This window comes from Enhydra lutris, unplaced genomic scaffold (assembly GCF_002288905.1).
Source record: "Enhydra lutris kenyoni isolate GAN:26980312 unplaced genomic scaffold, ASM228890v2 scaffoldscaffold30, whole genome shotgun sequence".
NCBI classification, from domain to species: domain Eukaryota; kingdom Metazoa; phylum Chordata; class Mammalia; order Carnivora; family Mustelidae; genus Enhydra; species Enhydra lutris.
This window is the reverse complement of record NW_019154114.1, coordinates 21,224,145-21,239,358: the sequence shown is the minus strand read 5'-3', so window position 1 is coordinate 21,239,358 and position 15,214 is coordinate 21,224,145. Positions and strand designations below refer to the sequence as shown.

Below are 15,214 nucleotides of genomic sequence, written 5' to 3'. Positions count from 1 at the left end.
CACACATGCATAGGGTGCACGGCTGGACAGTCTGTTTCATTTTACTCCCGGGGTCCAGCAGGCTCCAGGGAGCGGACAAGCCCAGGGCGGGTGAGAGGCTTGCGAGTGCTGCTAAGGAGGTCACAGGCCTCCTGCACCCCTGAGATGTCACCAACAGGACAAAGGGACGACTGATTTGAATGTGGGGTGCTCTTCGAAGAGGAGGAAAACCACAAAGACTGTGGGGACATCAGGACCAGTGTCATGAGATCTGCCGGCCACAGTCAGGGAGGTGGGCCTGTAATGACACAGCCCCACCTGAAGGGCAGGAGGTGGGCGGCACCCTGCTCATGCCACTGGGAAGCCCAGGAAAGGCCGCGCTCAGCAGGGGGCAGAGGCTGGCTCCGGCTCTGCTCCTCCCCAAGCCCCAGAGCCACCTGGGGACCAGGGAAGCCGGGGTCTGAGAGGCCTGCACCTCCCATGTCTCTCCCACGGCAGGCAGCCGCGACATTTGCCGAACACGCTCCACCCACAGACTCGGGGACGAGGGGCAAGCCCGGCACCCTCCCCGACCCCAGGGCCCGGGCCTGACTCGCCTGGTACGCTCCCTCGCAGGACGCCTGACCCCGCACTACGGGCAGGCCCCGAGGGGGGAACGAGGGCACCGCACTTACAGCGGATGCCGTAGATGGTGAGGGGGTCGAGCTGCTTCTTGCCGTGCTTGCCCTGGCCCGACAGGTTGGACACGGCCTGCACCTCCCGGTGGAACAGGTAGTCCAGCAGCGTCAGGGCCATCTTCTCAGCAGTGCGACAGTTGGTGCTGATGTGCAGCATGTCCGAGGGGATGATGGCGCAGCGCACGCGCATCTCGGGGTTGTTCTCGTCGCCCAGCCACGTGCCGTTGGGGTAGTCCTCTGCGAGAGAGAAGAGGCGGGTTCGCGTCAGCTCCCGGACCCGAGGGCCCCGGGCTCGGCACAGACATGCTCCGGGGAGGCCGCTGGAGAAGCGCTCCCCGGGAGCAAGGGGGCAACCCTTGGGGTCACCGAGGACACGTGATGAATGGAAACCCACGCATCATTCCCACAAGGGCCACCTTGGTGTCCACCGACCCATCGCAGAGAGACAGACAGGGCCGGCCAGACGGAAACCCTCTTCTGCCTTCCCGAAAGGCTTCCGCGGGCCGAGCCCTGCCCCGCTAACTCACATACGAGCAAACAGGAGGCAGCGCGCCCTGCGTGCGGGCCAGTCTGCGGCCAGGGAGTCCAACGCACACACCCAGAGCTCCGTGTTCAGGTCGGGGAGGGACCCCTCTGCCTTCGACAAGGCCACACAGATGATCATGACACAGACACGGAGCTGACACGGAGAGAGAAGTGGGCGGGCAGTGGGACCGGAGAAACCTCTCTACCTGGGGTGCCTCCCCGGCCCACGGGCACCTCGTCAGCACCCTGTGGGAGAAGCAGGGGACACTGTGAGGCGGAGACCAGCCTCGCAGCCATCCCTGGCTCCTGAGTAAGACCCCCAGCAAGGGGTCTGGCTTTGCCTGACCACGGAGGACCACGGATTCCATCACCACAGCCACCAGCCGTCAGAGTGGCCCAGTGTGCAAGCAAAAGGGCTCTGGGTTCGTCAAGCGTAATACCAACTCAAGGGAGCCTCAACCTTTGGCAGAAGAAAGCTCCAGTTAAGATCCCAAACCCGGGGACCCATCAGTTCCACTAGGAAACTGGCGGCTTCCCCAGCAATCTCTTCTGAGCCGGACTCCGCAGCGGGGGCAGGTGGGAGAGCACACCTGCGTGAAGCGCTAAGCAAGGGGAGGTCTCCTCCTGGGTGGCTGGGGTGTGAGAGGAACACCCGCTTTCTATCAAGTGGGCTGCTAGGTCACACCATGGCCAGGCTGGCCCAGCTTCAGATCTCTCACGAGCGTGATTCCAAAATGTCGTGATGCCGGCATTCCCATCGCCTGGGGCAGGAAGAGGTCCCATCAGGAGCAGCCAGCCACGTTCTGCCAAAGGCTGGAGCGGAGCACGTGGCCGCCCATCCGTGACTCACACGCCCCACCCCCTCGCAGGGAGCCTCTCCCGGCCGAGCTCTGCGAGAGCATCTGGCGAGGCTCGGCAACCCCGTCTAGGTGACCACGTCGCCCACGGGGACCAGCCGGTGGCTGGAAGAACTGCTTAGCGGGTTTGTGGCCAGGCGCCTGGCTTTAGCTGAGGACAGAAAACCAATCACAAACCTGATTATGGCAACTGTGAATGAGCCACGGGGAGGCAGGCTCGTTTCTGAGAACACCAGGGCTCTGGGAGAGACGGTGCCCTGGGCGCACACTCAGCAGACGCGTGCTTCTGAACGCCAACCAGCTCCTGCTACGTTCGGACTATGCGCAGAAACCAGCCCGGCCCAGCGATCTGCGCAGGAGGAGGCCTGGCGGGGGCTGTCTCCAGGTCGTATCTGGAATGTCAGAAAAGCTCCGACTTCCAGGGTATTTGCCGCTTCATCTACAGATACTTACTGGGCAACTCTGCGCCCGGCACTGGGTCTCATGCTCCAGTCGAAGCCCTCGGGGAACCCAGGCTTCATGACAGCACGCAGAGTGGAAAGACTTCCCTACCTGCCACAGTCAGGCCACAGAGCGAGCAGGGGAGAGGAAAGGAGGGGGAGTGACCCCATCTGTGCTGACAACGGAGGGGCAGGGAACATGTGTGTCGGGGGGTGACAGCGGACACACACGGCCGCTGATGGGCTACTCGGCAGCCCAAGGAGCAGCAGGACCTACAGCGCTGAAACCTTCCCACATTCCCTTCCCACGCGCTGCTGGTTTCACTGTGAACATACGCGGTCAGACCAAAAGTGCGGTCTACGGACCTTCTCTAGACCTCAGTATTTGAAGGAGGATCCTGCGAGCCCACGGGGAAGGGCAGCAGCACCCTGAGCCAGGAGGGGCGCAGGCCACCACGGCACCTGCCTCCCCGACCGCCACAGACACGACCTATGGCCAGCGCAAGGGCTCAACTGCCGAAGACCGCGGCAGTCTCTCTCAGGAGTAAGAAGTGATGGGATTGTGCTGGCGAGCTCCCCGGTGACGCGGTGTTTCTAAAGCAGCGGACACAGCGGACAGGAGTTCAGACAGGGAGTCGGAGTCGACGTCTCCTCAAACCAGTACTGAGAAGAGGTGCCCGCAGCCAGGACGTGACTCAGCCGGGATGGGCCATACCCGGCCCCACCGACGCCCTCGGGGACAGATCTCCCTCCACCAAAGCCGTGCTGTCCACGCTGTGACGTCTCCTGCTGGCTCCGCTGCCCATGAACCAAACACGCTTCAGCACGGAGGCTCCTGACAGCCACGTACCTGTGCCAAGAGCACGTCACCTCGTCCAAACCCCGCACCTGGCCCCTGGAGCTGACACGGTAACGTACAAGGAAAAAGGCCACTCTTCCAAGTCCCCACCGGAGAGCCTCACGCTCCAGACACAAAGAAAAACACCAGCACAGCGACACCGGGACAGTCCACCTTCGTGGCTGCCGTAGCCAAAGGTGTAAATGCGAGTTTTTTCAAAGTGATTTCACCTATGTAAGAGCAAAATATGATGCTAAATAAGTGAAAAAAATTGACAAATAACCATTAAACCCCATTTCCTTCATGTCTAAAATAATCATCAGTAAGATGGGTCCGTACCCCCAACTGGTCTCCGCTGGGTGCTGACTGCGGCAGCCCTCCATGAGCCAAGCCGGGCGCCCCTCCTCCGCCGCCGACGGCGCTCCACCAGAAGCAGGGAAACCGCCCCTGGACGAGAGGGGGCCAGCCCCACACCAAGCCAACAGAGAAAGCCGGGTTCCACATCCAGCGGGGGCCCCGCTCCATGCCGCCGTCTGTCTGCACACAAAAAGAGCCTGTCCCTTTGTGCCGAGCACACGACTCTGGAAATGTTACCAGAATATTCTGAAGGATGAAAGGTGTCAGTTCAAACTCCTACGGTAAGTACTATTTCAGGAGATGCTGTTCCCCTCCAAAAAGGACATTAAAGATTAACTCTCCTTATCTCCCACCTCCTTACCACTCCCAAATAGAATGGTTTAAAATCTCTGATAACATGGAAAATTACCTGGAAATTTTATTCCAATCCAACATCTCAACATTTTACAAGAAATTTTCTGACCTGTTTACGACTGACTTGTCCCGAATGTCACCAGATGCCCTGTAAATGCCAGAGCAGGAAGTCGAGCTAGGACAAGGACAGTGGCCTCAGTGACCCTGACCAACGACGAGATGAAAGGCCACTGTCATGCACGCCAGGGACCATTGAGAGAGGGACCAGGACACCACCATTGCCATCGCAGTCCTGTGGGAGACGTGCTGCATCTCCGTGAGCCCTGAGGCAAGAGGACGGGACCGCCAGGGACACTCAGGAGCCCATCCTTCCCAGGGTCATGCTGGCTGACCCACTGGCTCAGGCCTGCTCCCCTGGGAAAGACTCAGCCCCAACTCACTTCCGACTCAGAGGCAAGAACGCAGGCTGGACTACAGCTTCTCAGCAGTGATATGAATCATGTCTTTTAAATGAGAAACAAGATGAAACACCTTCCCACATAAATATTTGAGAAATTCCCCTTCTGACCCTCCGGAAAGCGTGTATTTATTTTACTAAAATAGCCTGTTCACGCTGGGCATCTGAAGCAGACTCTACCGGCCTTACTGAAAAACTACCAGATCGTCAGAAAAATAAACTAACCTCCCATTCCAATTATTCTGACTGTCGACGGAATGAACTAGCACTTCTGAAAGACCTAACGAAAACCCTTCAAGACTAACTCAAATTTTCCTCCCCCGAAAACACTTCTGTACAACTAACACTCTGTCCTGAGGCTCTGTTTCAGCCCCGGGAAGATGACGGAGCAGCGGAGAGCAGCCAGACGGCAGCCCCAGCCATGCTGTCACGCGCACCCGTGGGACAGAGAGCAGGGCCACCAGTGTCCTGCGCCCCCACCACTCACACACAGACGCCGATGTGCCCGAGACCCCCACGCGATCGCACCCCAGGCTCCAAAGTCCCAGGACCGTGCTGTGCGCTCCTGCTTCCAGAGGCTGTGGGCCTGCTCAGAGTCACAGGAGCCACTTTAGGAAAGGTGTGGGATCAGCGGGAATACGTGGAGTGTCTTCCGTTCGACCCATGTCCAGGCCCACTGCTGGACCACGCTGCCCAGCTCCGACATCACCGGGAGGCTTTCATTACCAGAGTGCGAGCCCCCCTCCAGTGGCTCCAAGAGCCCAGCATTCACAACCGTCCTCTTGGCCTCACGCCCTGGGGCATCCAGCTCCCCGCGTCCCCCTCCTAAACCAGACCATTCCAGGAGCAAACATCGTTAGCTTCTGGAGTCAAAGGCTAAGGCCGGTAAGAAGGTGTGGACTTTTCTATGGCCTGCTGAGTGGGGGTGGCGAGGACACGGGGACCCACGGGCTGCAGGACCAGAGGCTCTGGCCATGCTCATGGAGGACAGCCCTGGGAACAAGCTGACCACAGCTTTCCAAGACAGGCCCTGCTGGGGTGGCCCCAAGGCCCGGATCACACAGGACTCTTACAACCCGGCACATTCCTGACCGCTCCCCTTAGTCGCGCGTGTCACCTGAAGTGAGCGTGGACAACGCTCGACCCTCAGACTGACCTAAGAAACCAGACAGCCCACCTCTCTGGGATTAGACACAGTGCGCTGTGTACCCGCAGCCCAAACCGCCATGCTTCTCTGGGAGTGACGGGACATCTGTGCGCTATAAACTGATAATTTGGGGTTTGTAAATGGGCAACTCAAGTCACACATAGCATCACAAGAAAAAGGGGAAAAAAAACAAAACAAATGGTCTTTGGTACTGCAGCCAAGCCCTTTCCCCCAACTCTAAGCACATTCCACAGAAACCACGAGTGCACCAGCGACCGAGGGGCAAGGCCACCGACTCAGGCCAGGCTGCCCTACTGAGCACGAGTCATCACGACCTCAGCTGGGACTACAGCAAGAGGCCAAGGACGTCCTCCTTGGCAGGAACGAGCGGGAATCACGGGACACGGACAGGGTATCCCCCATCAGCGTCACGTGCCGTCCCTTCTGGAACCCCACAGGAGGAGCCAGAACTCCTAACTCCAGAACCAGCACCCCCTACAGCCCCCTCCCCTGACCTGTCGGGTCCTTCCGCCGTTCTGGCTTCATTCATCAACGTCATCTTCACTGGGCACTAACCTGTCTGTGATCCCGCCCTTCTCAGGAGCCCACTTAGGACTGCCGATAAAAAGTTCTCAATGCAGGGCGCCTGGGTGGCTCCGTGGTTAAGCCTCTGCCTTCGGCTCAGGTCGTGATCCCAGGGTCCTGGGATCGAGCCCTGCATCGGGCTCTCTGCTCGGCAAAAATCCTGCTTCCCCCTCTCTCTCCGCCTGTCTCTCTGCCTACTTGTGATCTCTGTCAAATAAATAAATTAAATCTTTAAAAAAAAAAAAAAAAAAGCCTCTGCCTTCGGCTCAGGTCATGATCCCAGGGTCCTAGGATCGAGCCCCACATCAGGCTCCCTGCTTGGCCGGGAGCCTGCTTCCCCCCCACCCTGCCTGCCTCTCTGCCTACTTGTGATCTCCGTCTGTCAAATAAATAAAATGTTTTAAAAAAAAAGTTTTTAATGTTATGGCAACATAAAGAATTTATGTCAGGGGTGCCTGGGTGGCTCAGACAGTAAAGCATCTGCCTTCGCTCAGGATCCTGGGGTCGAGTCCCACGTGAGGCTCCCTGCTCCACAGAAGCCTACTTCTCCCTCTGTGTCTCTGCTTATGTGAGTGCATGCGCGCGCACTCTCTCCCTCTCTCTCTCAAATAAATGAGAAATCTTAAAAAGAAATAAAAATAAAAATAAAGAATTTATGTTAAAAAAAATAAGTTCACATAGGGGCGTCTGGGTGGCCAGCGGGTTAAGCCTGTGACGCTTCGTCTCAGCTCTCGTCTCAATCTCAGGGTCACGAGTTCAAGCCCCATGCTGGGCTCTGCGCTGGGCATGAAGCCTACTTCAAAAAAAAAAGTTTATGAAAATAAATTCTCAAGAAATGTTTTCAGGACGCACCTGGGGGTACAGTCAGTGAAGCACCTGATTCTTGATCTCAGTTCAGGTCACGATGTCGGGATGGAGCCCTGCGCTGGGCTCCAAGCTCAGCAGGGAGGTCACGTGAGATCCTCTCTCCATCTGCCCTCCCCTCCCCACCCACATGCTCACTCGCTCGCTCTTAAAAAAATGAAATACAATAAATACAAAACACAGACACAGTGCCTTGCCGTAAGTAATGGACTCCACACTGATATAAAACACCACATCAGTTCATGCAAACCATTTGGAATTCTTAAGAAATAACCATTTTGGAACCTGTGGTTTTTACAACTGCAGACACTTCGATAATTTTCTAAGAGCGGCGTGTCCCTGTGCAGCTCTGGGCTGCTGATCAGGAACTCGAGGACACCATGCAACGCCGAGCCCAGGGCCCTGCAGAGCTCTGCATGTTACCAGAGCTTAATAGAAACTAGCTGGCCCGACCCTCTCCGGCTGGGCCAGCTGAGCTGGTCTTGGGGAGGACGTGGGAGGGACAGCGCTCACGCATCTCCGAGAAGGTTTTCACACACGATGCCACTACAGGCCGAAGGCGACTCTGACGGGCACTAACGGTGGGCCCGTTCCGCAGCACGTGCGCGCGTGGCAGCCTCCAGGCCCTCGGGCACCGACCACGGTTCCAGCTGGGGCAGCGCAGCGGGGCCTCCTCCCAGACGTCCGACTGCGGGGGAGACATTCCCAGGGCAGAGGTCGCAGAAGGCACACATCCCAGCGAGCTTGCTCCTGATGCCACAGTCAAGCGGAATCCTGGATTAGGATCGCTTCTTCGAATATCAGAAAAATTCCTCTAGTTTGCCTCAATCCTTTTTTTGTTTGTTTTGTAACATTGTATTTATTTATTTGAGAAAGAGAGAGCACACGCACACATGAGCAGGGGCCAAGGGAGAAGCAGGCTCCACACGGGGCAGGAAGTCCGGCACGGGGCTCAATCCCAGCACCCGCAGACGGGGACCGGAGCCACCCAGGCTCCCCTCGTTTGCCCCAATCCTAACAACAGGTCCTGTCCCTCAGACATGTCCAGTGGACACAACCCCCTGGATGGCAGGTCGTGGTTCCCGCAAACGCTTCAGCTTGTCAAGAACTCAGACTTAGATACAAAGAAGATCTGTACTTTTTCTCCGAGATGTCACTAAGCTCAGAGTTTGAACATTTCTCTGTGTTCGTTTAGCAGCATGCTGTAGTTTCCCCAAATGAAGTATTTTTCACATTAACCACATCAAAATAAGATACTTAAAAAGGTAAAACATTCTCTTTTTAAGATAACCTGAGAAACTTCCAGAATTACCAAGCACCAAGCGCCTCAGCAAATGCAGCTGAAACCAAGCGAACGTCGGGCCTCGAGTGGCGGGTAGTGACCCGGAGTCCCCGCGGACAGTGACCCGGAGTCCCCGTGGACAGACAGAGCCTGCGGCTGCTGCCAGCGCCCTCTGCACCACGGAGGTTAATACCCACAGCTGAGATCGGGGGATCCCTCTCGTCCTCCAATCTAAGGTGCCAAACAACGAGGCGAATCCACTCCCAGGTGCCTACCAAGAGAAACGAAAACACACGCTCTGGCCAACCCCTGGGCAGGCGCGGTCATCACAGTTAGAAACTGGAAGCGCCCCCAGAGTCCGCCAACAGATGACCATGGTCCATCCACACAACGGAGCACGAGCCGGCCACGGACGGGGTGAAGGGCTGGCGCTCTCTCCGCCCCCGACCCCCTCCACCGCCCCCACCCCCACCCCGCGTGGGAAGTGGGTGGCTCCCAGGGACAACAGGCAGGGACTGTGGCGGGGCTCCTTTCTAGGGTGACAGAATGTTCTAGAATCAGACTGGATGATGGCTGCACACTAGGCAAACATACAGAACACCACTGAATGGTATGCGTTACGATGGTCGACCTTACAGAATTTAAATTAGATCTCAGATGTACAGAAAGGCTGTCCCTAAGCTCTCATTCTCTCCCCGCTCCTGCCCTACCGTCCCCATCCTAGCAATTTATGTCAGACGTGACCAAAACTTGGAGAAAAATACTGTTTTCATGGTTTCAGCTATGGTAACCAGTGTAACAGGAAAACCTCTGCTCAGTACGTCTGCATCATTGTCTTAAGGAACTTACATAGCTCCTGGAAGTAAAAATCAACAACTCGGACCTAAAACCAGAAAACCTCCCAAGTACACTAGAAAATGAAACCCAGGCTTTCAAAGGCAGCAGCACAGCACCAAACACATCTGTCCCCCACCCGCCCTGCTGTAAAGAGCTCTGTGGGAAGCCTAAGTTGGCCCAAAAAGGCAGGACAGACGCGCCAGGCAGCAGAGATCCGCTGCGAGGCACGAGAGGCCGGCTGCGCAGAGCGGGCCAGGCGCGGGCAGGCGTCCGACCTCGGCAGGAGACGCAGGGGGACAGGAAGCCGGGTGTGGGTGAAACAGGCTCACGTCCAGGAGCCGCTCTGCCCCTCGGGGCAGGAGGGGGAGGAGGAACACGACCTCCCCCAAGCACCTATGTCTGGCTCTTGGCAGAGACGCGGACAGAGCCCTGGTCTAAGGCAGTGACCAGCTGCCGGCTACAAAAAGCACAAGAGCCTGTCATCAGAGAGTCTGCAGAGCCCGACTGATCTGCACGCCGTGGAAGGCCCCCGCGCTGCAGGGGAGGAGGAGAGCCCCCAAATCACACAGTGCGCATGTTCCCACAAGAAAAGCAAGCAGGACTGGCAGCGACCTCTAGACATGAAATTCACACTGTTCTCACTCTCTTCTCTCCCGGAAGACAGTAAACGTCTGCACATCTTCCCCACTGAGCGGGGGCGATGTCCCGAGAAACCTATCAGAACTTGGGAAATGCGAGGTCGAAAACTCACGTCATGCCCCTAACCCACCGAGCATCACACACGAGCCCGGCCCAGCCTAGACGTGCTCAGAACATCCACATTAGCCTCCGGGGGGGACAAAATCATGTGACACACACAATACCGTGGGCGACAGCTCGGGGAACGTCTGAAGCCTGCGCTAAAAGCGACCACGAGGACGGCCGTGTCTGGGTGCTCCGTGGTGGTGGCGGGCGGCTGCTGACCGCACGATCGTCGGGGAACGGGGAGCCCTGCCCCGCACCACCAGCCCGGGGAAGAGACCCAGATGCAAAATGCGAACTACGTCTCGACCGAGCGCGTGGGTCAGTTTGGCAACTCCAAACCGTGTTGACAAAGTTGGCAAACCGTGATGCTGAACCTTCGGGAGGCAGAGGCCCATCTCGCTTTCCTAAGAAGCAGAAAAACAAGACACAACACAAAACGGTACCTACTGCCGTTCAGGGAAAAGAAAGAAGCTTTGCAGGCGCACCTTCCGAGTTCAGGGTGATGAGGGTGACGTTGTTGCCAATGTTCTGACTTCCTGACTGTCCACAGTTGGAAATGGAGTCGCTGGCCTCGGACCCGCTCTCCCCGTCCTCGTTGTGGCTGTCCTCTTGACCCGGCACCTTCACCACAATGGTGTTCTGCCGTCGCCCGGGCACCGCGCTGAGCGGGAGACAAAAACACCAGCCAATGTTGTGAGAGCGCCACGACCCACAGGCAGACACAAGCGCTCAGGCACTGCCATGTTCTTCTGTCCTCTGTTTATCAGAGACTCTAACCGCGCACGGGGCAGCCGCTCAGGAGGCCTCCCATCCAGCTCTCCCTACTGAGACGGACAGCAACTCAACAGCACAAAATAGTCTGGGGTTGGAAGAAACCGTATGAAATTTAAAAGCGTGCAAACATGTTTATATCGCAAAAGAAGGAAAATCACAACCCACTGTCACTCCAGGCCCAGACTGCAGCTCTCTGATCACAGAGGTGACCCCGCAAATCAGACACGTGCGTAACTTTGGAGACAATGTCAAAGACAGACCGGATTAGGAGGAAGTGAGCCTGGAGACTCCCACTGACCCAATGCACTCTGCACTGTTACACCTTCTGGAAGCAACTGGGCTTTGCTAAGGGCAGCGACCACTCCCGCCTCTTCCCGCCGACAAAAACCACTCACGTGAGTCTAAAAAACCAGCCAAGAACGTCCTGGGGGATCCTCTCACCACCCTAAGGGATCCTGACACGGAGCAATGAGCTCCTGCCCGAAAAACGAGACACAAGCCACCAGCTCCGAGAAGGGCTCGAAACATCTCTATGTACTATTACCTGGGGACATGCTCCCTGGGACTTCCAGGACCTTCTCAACTTCCCTTCACCGGGCCTGGCAGGCAGGGAGAAAGGGGAGGAAACGCACTTTCCCTGTTTACAGAGACAAAACACGCTTCCAACCCTGGCCAAGCCGCGGGGAGGGGGCTACACCTTCGGAACCCGACGCCACCGCAGCCTGCCCAAACTGACCTTGCTCCTGAATGCTCTGAGTCTGACAGCTGACCTCCAGCCAAGCCCCCTGGAGGCCCGCCTGACCCTGCCTCGCCTCCACTGGCCGGGTCTCCTTGGATGGCCTTTCCCACCCGACACAGCAGGCCACGGCCCGGCGGGGCCCCTCGAGACCAGGCTAGGACAATAAGGAAGCAGGACACAGCTGGGGGAGGATGGAGAGCAAAGGCCAAACAGAACTCTGTGGACACACTGATGGAAACCACAGGCCAAAGAGGCCTCTCGGGCACGTTCCCAGGAAAAGCAGAGCCCAGACCGCCAGGCAAGGCCGCCCACAGTGACCTCACCATCACACGCTGCCATCAAGCTCTCCTATCTCTGACCAAGGTTATATCCACCGGGTCTCCAAAGAGAAACATCCCTTGGCCATGCCTTCCTCACTCAGCAAACTTGACAAAAGGCTGTCTGTTGACCTGACATGCTGCTACAGAGACAGACAGACAGACAGACGTGAGTGCAGGGCGGTCAGGGAGGGGACACAAGCTCTAGCGGCTGCTGTGGAAACATCCAGCCAGCTCCCCTACAGCACGAGAGCACTGGACATGGCAGCTCCAAGTGCCTCTCCCCTGGACGCGTCCGCTCCTCCAGCTAGCACGTCAGGACGCGGGCCCGCAGCACGGCTCGGCCCTCCCCTACCACGGAGAACTGCGGCCGGCTGTGCCCGGCTCGGAACGTTGGCTGGTTCTCCAGGGGACTCATCTCGGTGGCAGTGGCAGTGAAAGGTGGGGCTGGTGTTGTGGCTACTGACTTGCTAATGACATTTTCCAGGGAATCCGGCGCCCTGCCGCTCAAGGGGTCGTCCATCTTGGCTACAATGGCGTTCTGCCGATCATTGTTGAGTATTACTGTAGTCTGGGGGACGACGCTAGGGAACAAAAGAATCACAAAGAAAAAGAAGACCTTAAAACAACAACATTCATTTTCAGCGTACATAAGAGTCATTCAATACAGTCGGCTCCCCATGACCTGCACTAAGGGCGGGGAGGTGGTCCCAAGAGGAAGTCACGGGTCAAGGTAAGGGACGGTCCACACTGGACAAAGAATAAACCAGAGGTGTTTCCCTTTTTCTTTTTGTTTTTTACATTTTTTCTTTTGAGGAGAGAGTTTACCTTCCCTCACGGCCGGTGTTCTCAGTGGAGTCGAGTAGGAATATTGACACAGAAAGGAGCGAGAGCTCACGGGGTGTTGGGCAGTTAAGGTCTCTGAAGGACTGTGTCGGCATAAACACAGCTTGCTATCCATACTCAGTGCGTCCCAGAGATTTCCTCCATGACAAATCGAGGCTTTCCGCAGCACGACGCTTGCCAACACCACCCCAGGGTTAGGTCTGCTAGGAAAGGGGCAAAACCACGCAACAGTGTCCCCTCCGGCTGCTACCAGGGGAGTGTGGGAACTGCAACATAGAGCCTGGGCTCTTCCCCCCAAAGGAAAAGGGTTAGACAACAGAAGAGAGTCCCTAGTCCCCTCCGAGGAGCGGCACCCTGCCCGGACACCCTCTGGGAGGCGGCCTGTGAGTTTCAACAAGCGGCAGCCGGAAGTGCATCTCACCACGCGGACTCCCGGACCACTGGGTCACGGAGCGTCCGGCGACTGGAGCTGTGGTCCCAGGAAGCCGGGCCGTGCTTTGCGGGGAGGGGGCAGGGCCGCACTGGAAACGCACAGCAGCACCACGGGGGAAGAGGTCATTCTGAAATTTTACCGCTCGGGGGGCGACGATGCTTTCACATGAGAAGTTTCACGTAACCCAAAGCATGTATGAAAATGCAACCCAGGGTCACAGCCACACGGCTGTTAAACCCCCTCTCCCCAAATCAGGGGCACAGACAGCGGCGTTTCATGCCCGTGGAAACCACAGGACCATGAGGTGTTTTTCTAAGATAAAAACTGAATCAACGGCATTTCATTCACAATTATTATTTTTTTTATTTTATTTTATATATTTATTTTATATTATTATTTTTCGGCGATTCTACTTGTCCTCAGACAAGGACCTCAAGGAAGCCAATCCTTATAGCCCGGCCACAGGGCAGGCATCACAGTAACCCGGGCCGTGACCCTCGACTCGGTAGCACGGGTACAGTGGGCTTTCCAGATTTACGAGTCTCCTATGTCGAGACAGGAGATTCCTGGTTCTTGGGCATTTGCTATTTCCCTGCAGCAAATTCCATGGAGCCCCGCTCTCCTGCGGGATCCTACACACAGGCCTCCCCAGCCGTCTCCTCCCACAAGCTGCTCACTAGGACGGCTCTGCGGGCTAGCAGTGCGCTAAAGGGAACTCACCATGGGCAGCAGGACACGAAAGCTCTCGAGGTCTGGAAGGCAACAGATTAAAATGTACTCGTGGCACCAACTGGCAACACTGTTGGACAAACAGACCTTTCCTCCCTAACAGCTCTTGTCGAGGGCAAGGAAGCAATGTCCGGAAGCAGCCAGCGTCAAGGTGAACAAGTAGCCCGAAGGGGCGCCCACGACGTCCCAGGGCTCCTGGACGGGGGCCGCTCTCAGCAACGCCACGTCCACTTCCTCGCCTTGCAGAACGAACTCTTTCTAAAACCGTTTCGCTTCGAGCGCGCACCACGGGCAACGTGTCCGTTCTCTCTCACAAAGCCCCTTTCCCACCGTAAAGGGAAAGGAGCCGTCCCTGCAGCTACACAGACGCGCGCCGTCCATTCGGGGGGTCAGCCCCCCAGCGGAACGCGGGGCCCCGGGGAGGCACCAGGCTGGGTGTGAGAAAGCCGATCCGCTGCCGACCGCCACGGCGGCCCCGGCACGACACCAGCGTCCTGCTCTCGGCTTTTGGCAAACCTGACAGACGAACTAGGTACTTCTTGAGCCCAGAGATCATCAAAAGTCATCCCCAACGACAGCGTACAAGGCCCTTAGACACGGCCCGAGGAGCTGAGAGGCGTCTCTCCTCCCAGAACGAAGCTTCTCAGCACTTGAAACTTTGAAAACTAGCACTGGAAGTAGGACCAGGGCTGACCCTCGTCTCCCTTTAAGCGATAAGTCATACTCATGCACGGATTCGAGGATTAGTCAACACAAAAGCCCCGTTCATCTCAGGGACGCAGTCGGAATCCTGGACCATTACGAGTTCGGTCTAGGCTAACACATGGACGTGGTTGTGTTCGACCGGGTACAAGCGCTGTCAGGAGATCGTCCGAAACAGCTTTCAACACCTGCGGCCTCACGGCTACGAGAAACACTTTCTTCAGCTTCAGCCGCTCTCTGCCCCTGCTGCACAGAAGTACGTCGGCCGATGGACCCAGCAAACTCCAGGGAGAGGAGGAGATGGGAACGAACTTTCAAAAAAGCAAAGGAATGGGGCGCCTGGGTGGCTCAGTGGATTAAAGCCTCTGCCTTCGGCTCAGGTCATGGTTTCAGGGTCCTGGGATCGAGCCCCGCATGGGGCTCTCTGCTCAGCAGGGAGCCTGCTTCCTCCTCTCTCTCTCTGCCTGCCTCTCTGCCTGCTTGTGATCTCTGTCTGTCAAATAAATAAAATCTTTGAAAAAAAAAAAAAGCAAAGGAATACAGTGAAATTCAACTGGGGAAAGTGCATTCGTGGGGTGTTTTTAAACAGACGATGGTATTAGATTATAATGCAAACATCGGAGAAAGCAAATGAGTCAGTGTTACAACACTTTCAACTAACGCAATGCAGTTTATCAGCCTCAAGCTATACAAAAGAATATCTCATTTTTCAAAAATTAAGGAACATCTAT

The 15,214-nt window shown here is 56.8% G+C and overlaps 1 protein-coding gene across 10 annotated transcripts in view; it reads right to left on the bottom strand.

Moving 5' to 3' along the window:
• LOC111152900 (BTG3 associated nuclear protein) overlaps positions 1 to 15,214 on the bottom strand; it is a 102,200-nt gene that overhangs the window by 46,702 nt on the left and 40,284 nt on the right. For 7 of the 10 annotated variants that reach the window (XM_022511624.1, XM_022511626.1, XM_022511623.1 and 4 more), the window contains 3 exons: positions 12,241 to 12,357; positions 10,429 to 10,604; positions 654 to 893 (listed from right to left, as the gene is read on the bottom strand). In XM_022511624.1, coding sequence (XP_022367332.1) covers positions 654 to 893; positions 10,429 to 10,604; positions 12,241 to 12,357 — 533 coding nt within the window. The remainder of the gene's footprint in view (positions 1 to 653; positions 894 to 10,428; positions 10,605 to 12,240; positions 12,358 to 15,214) is intronic. The other 3 variants (XM_022511633.1, XM_022511630.1, XM_022511632.1) reach the window with 1 other exon arrangement.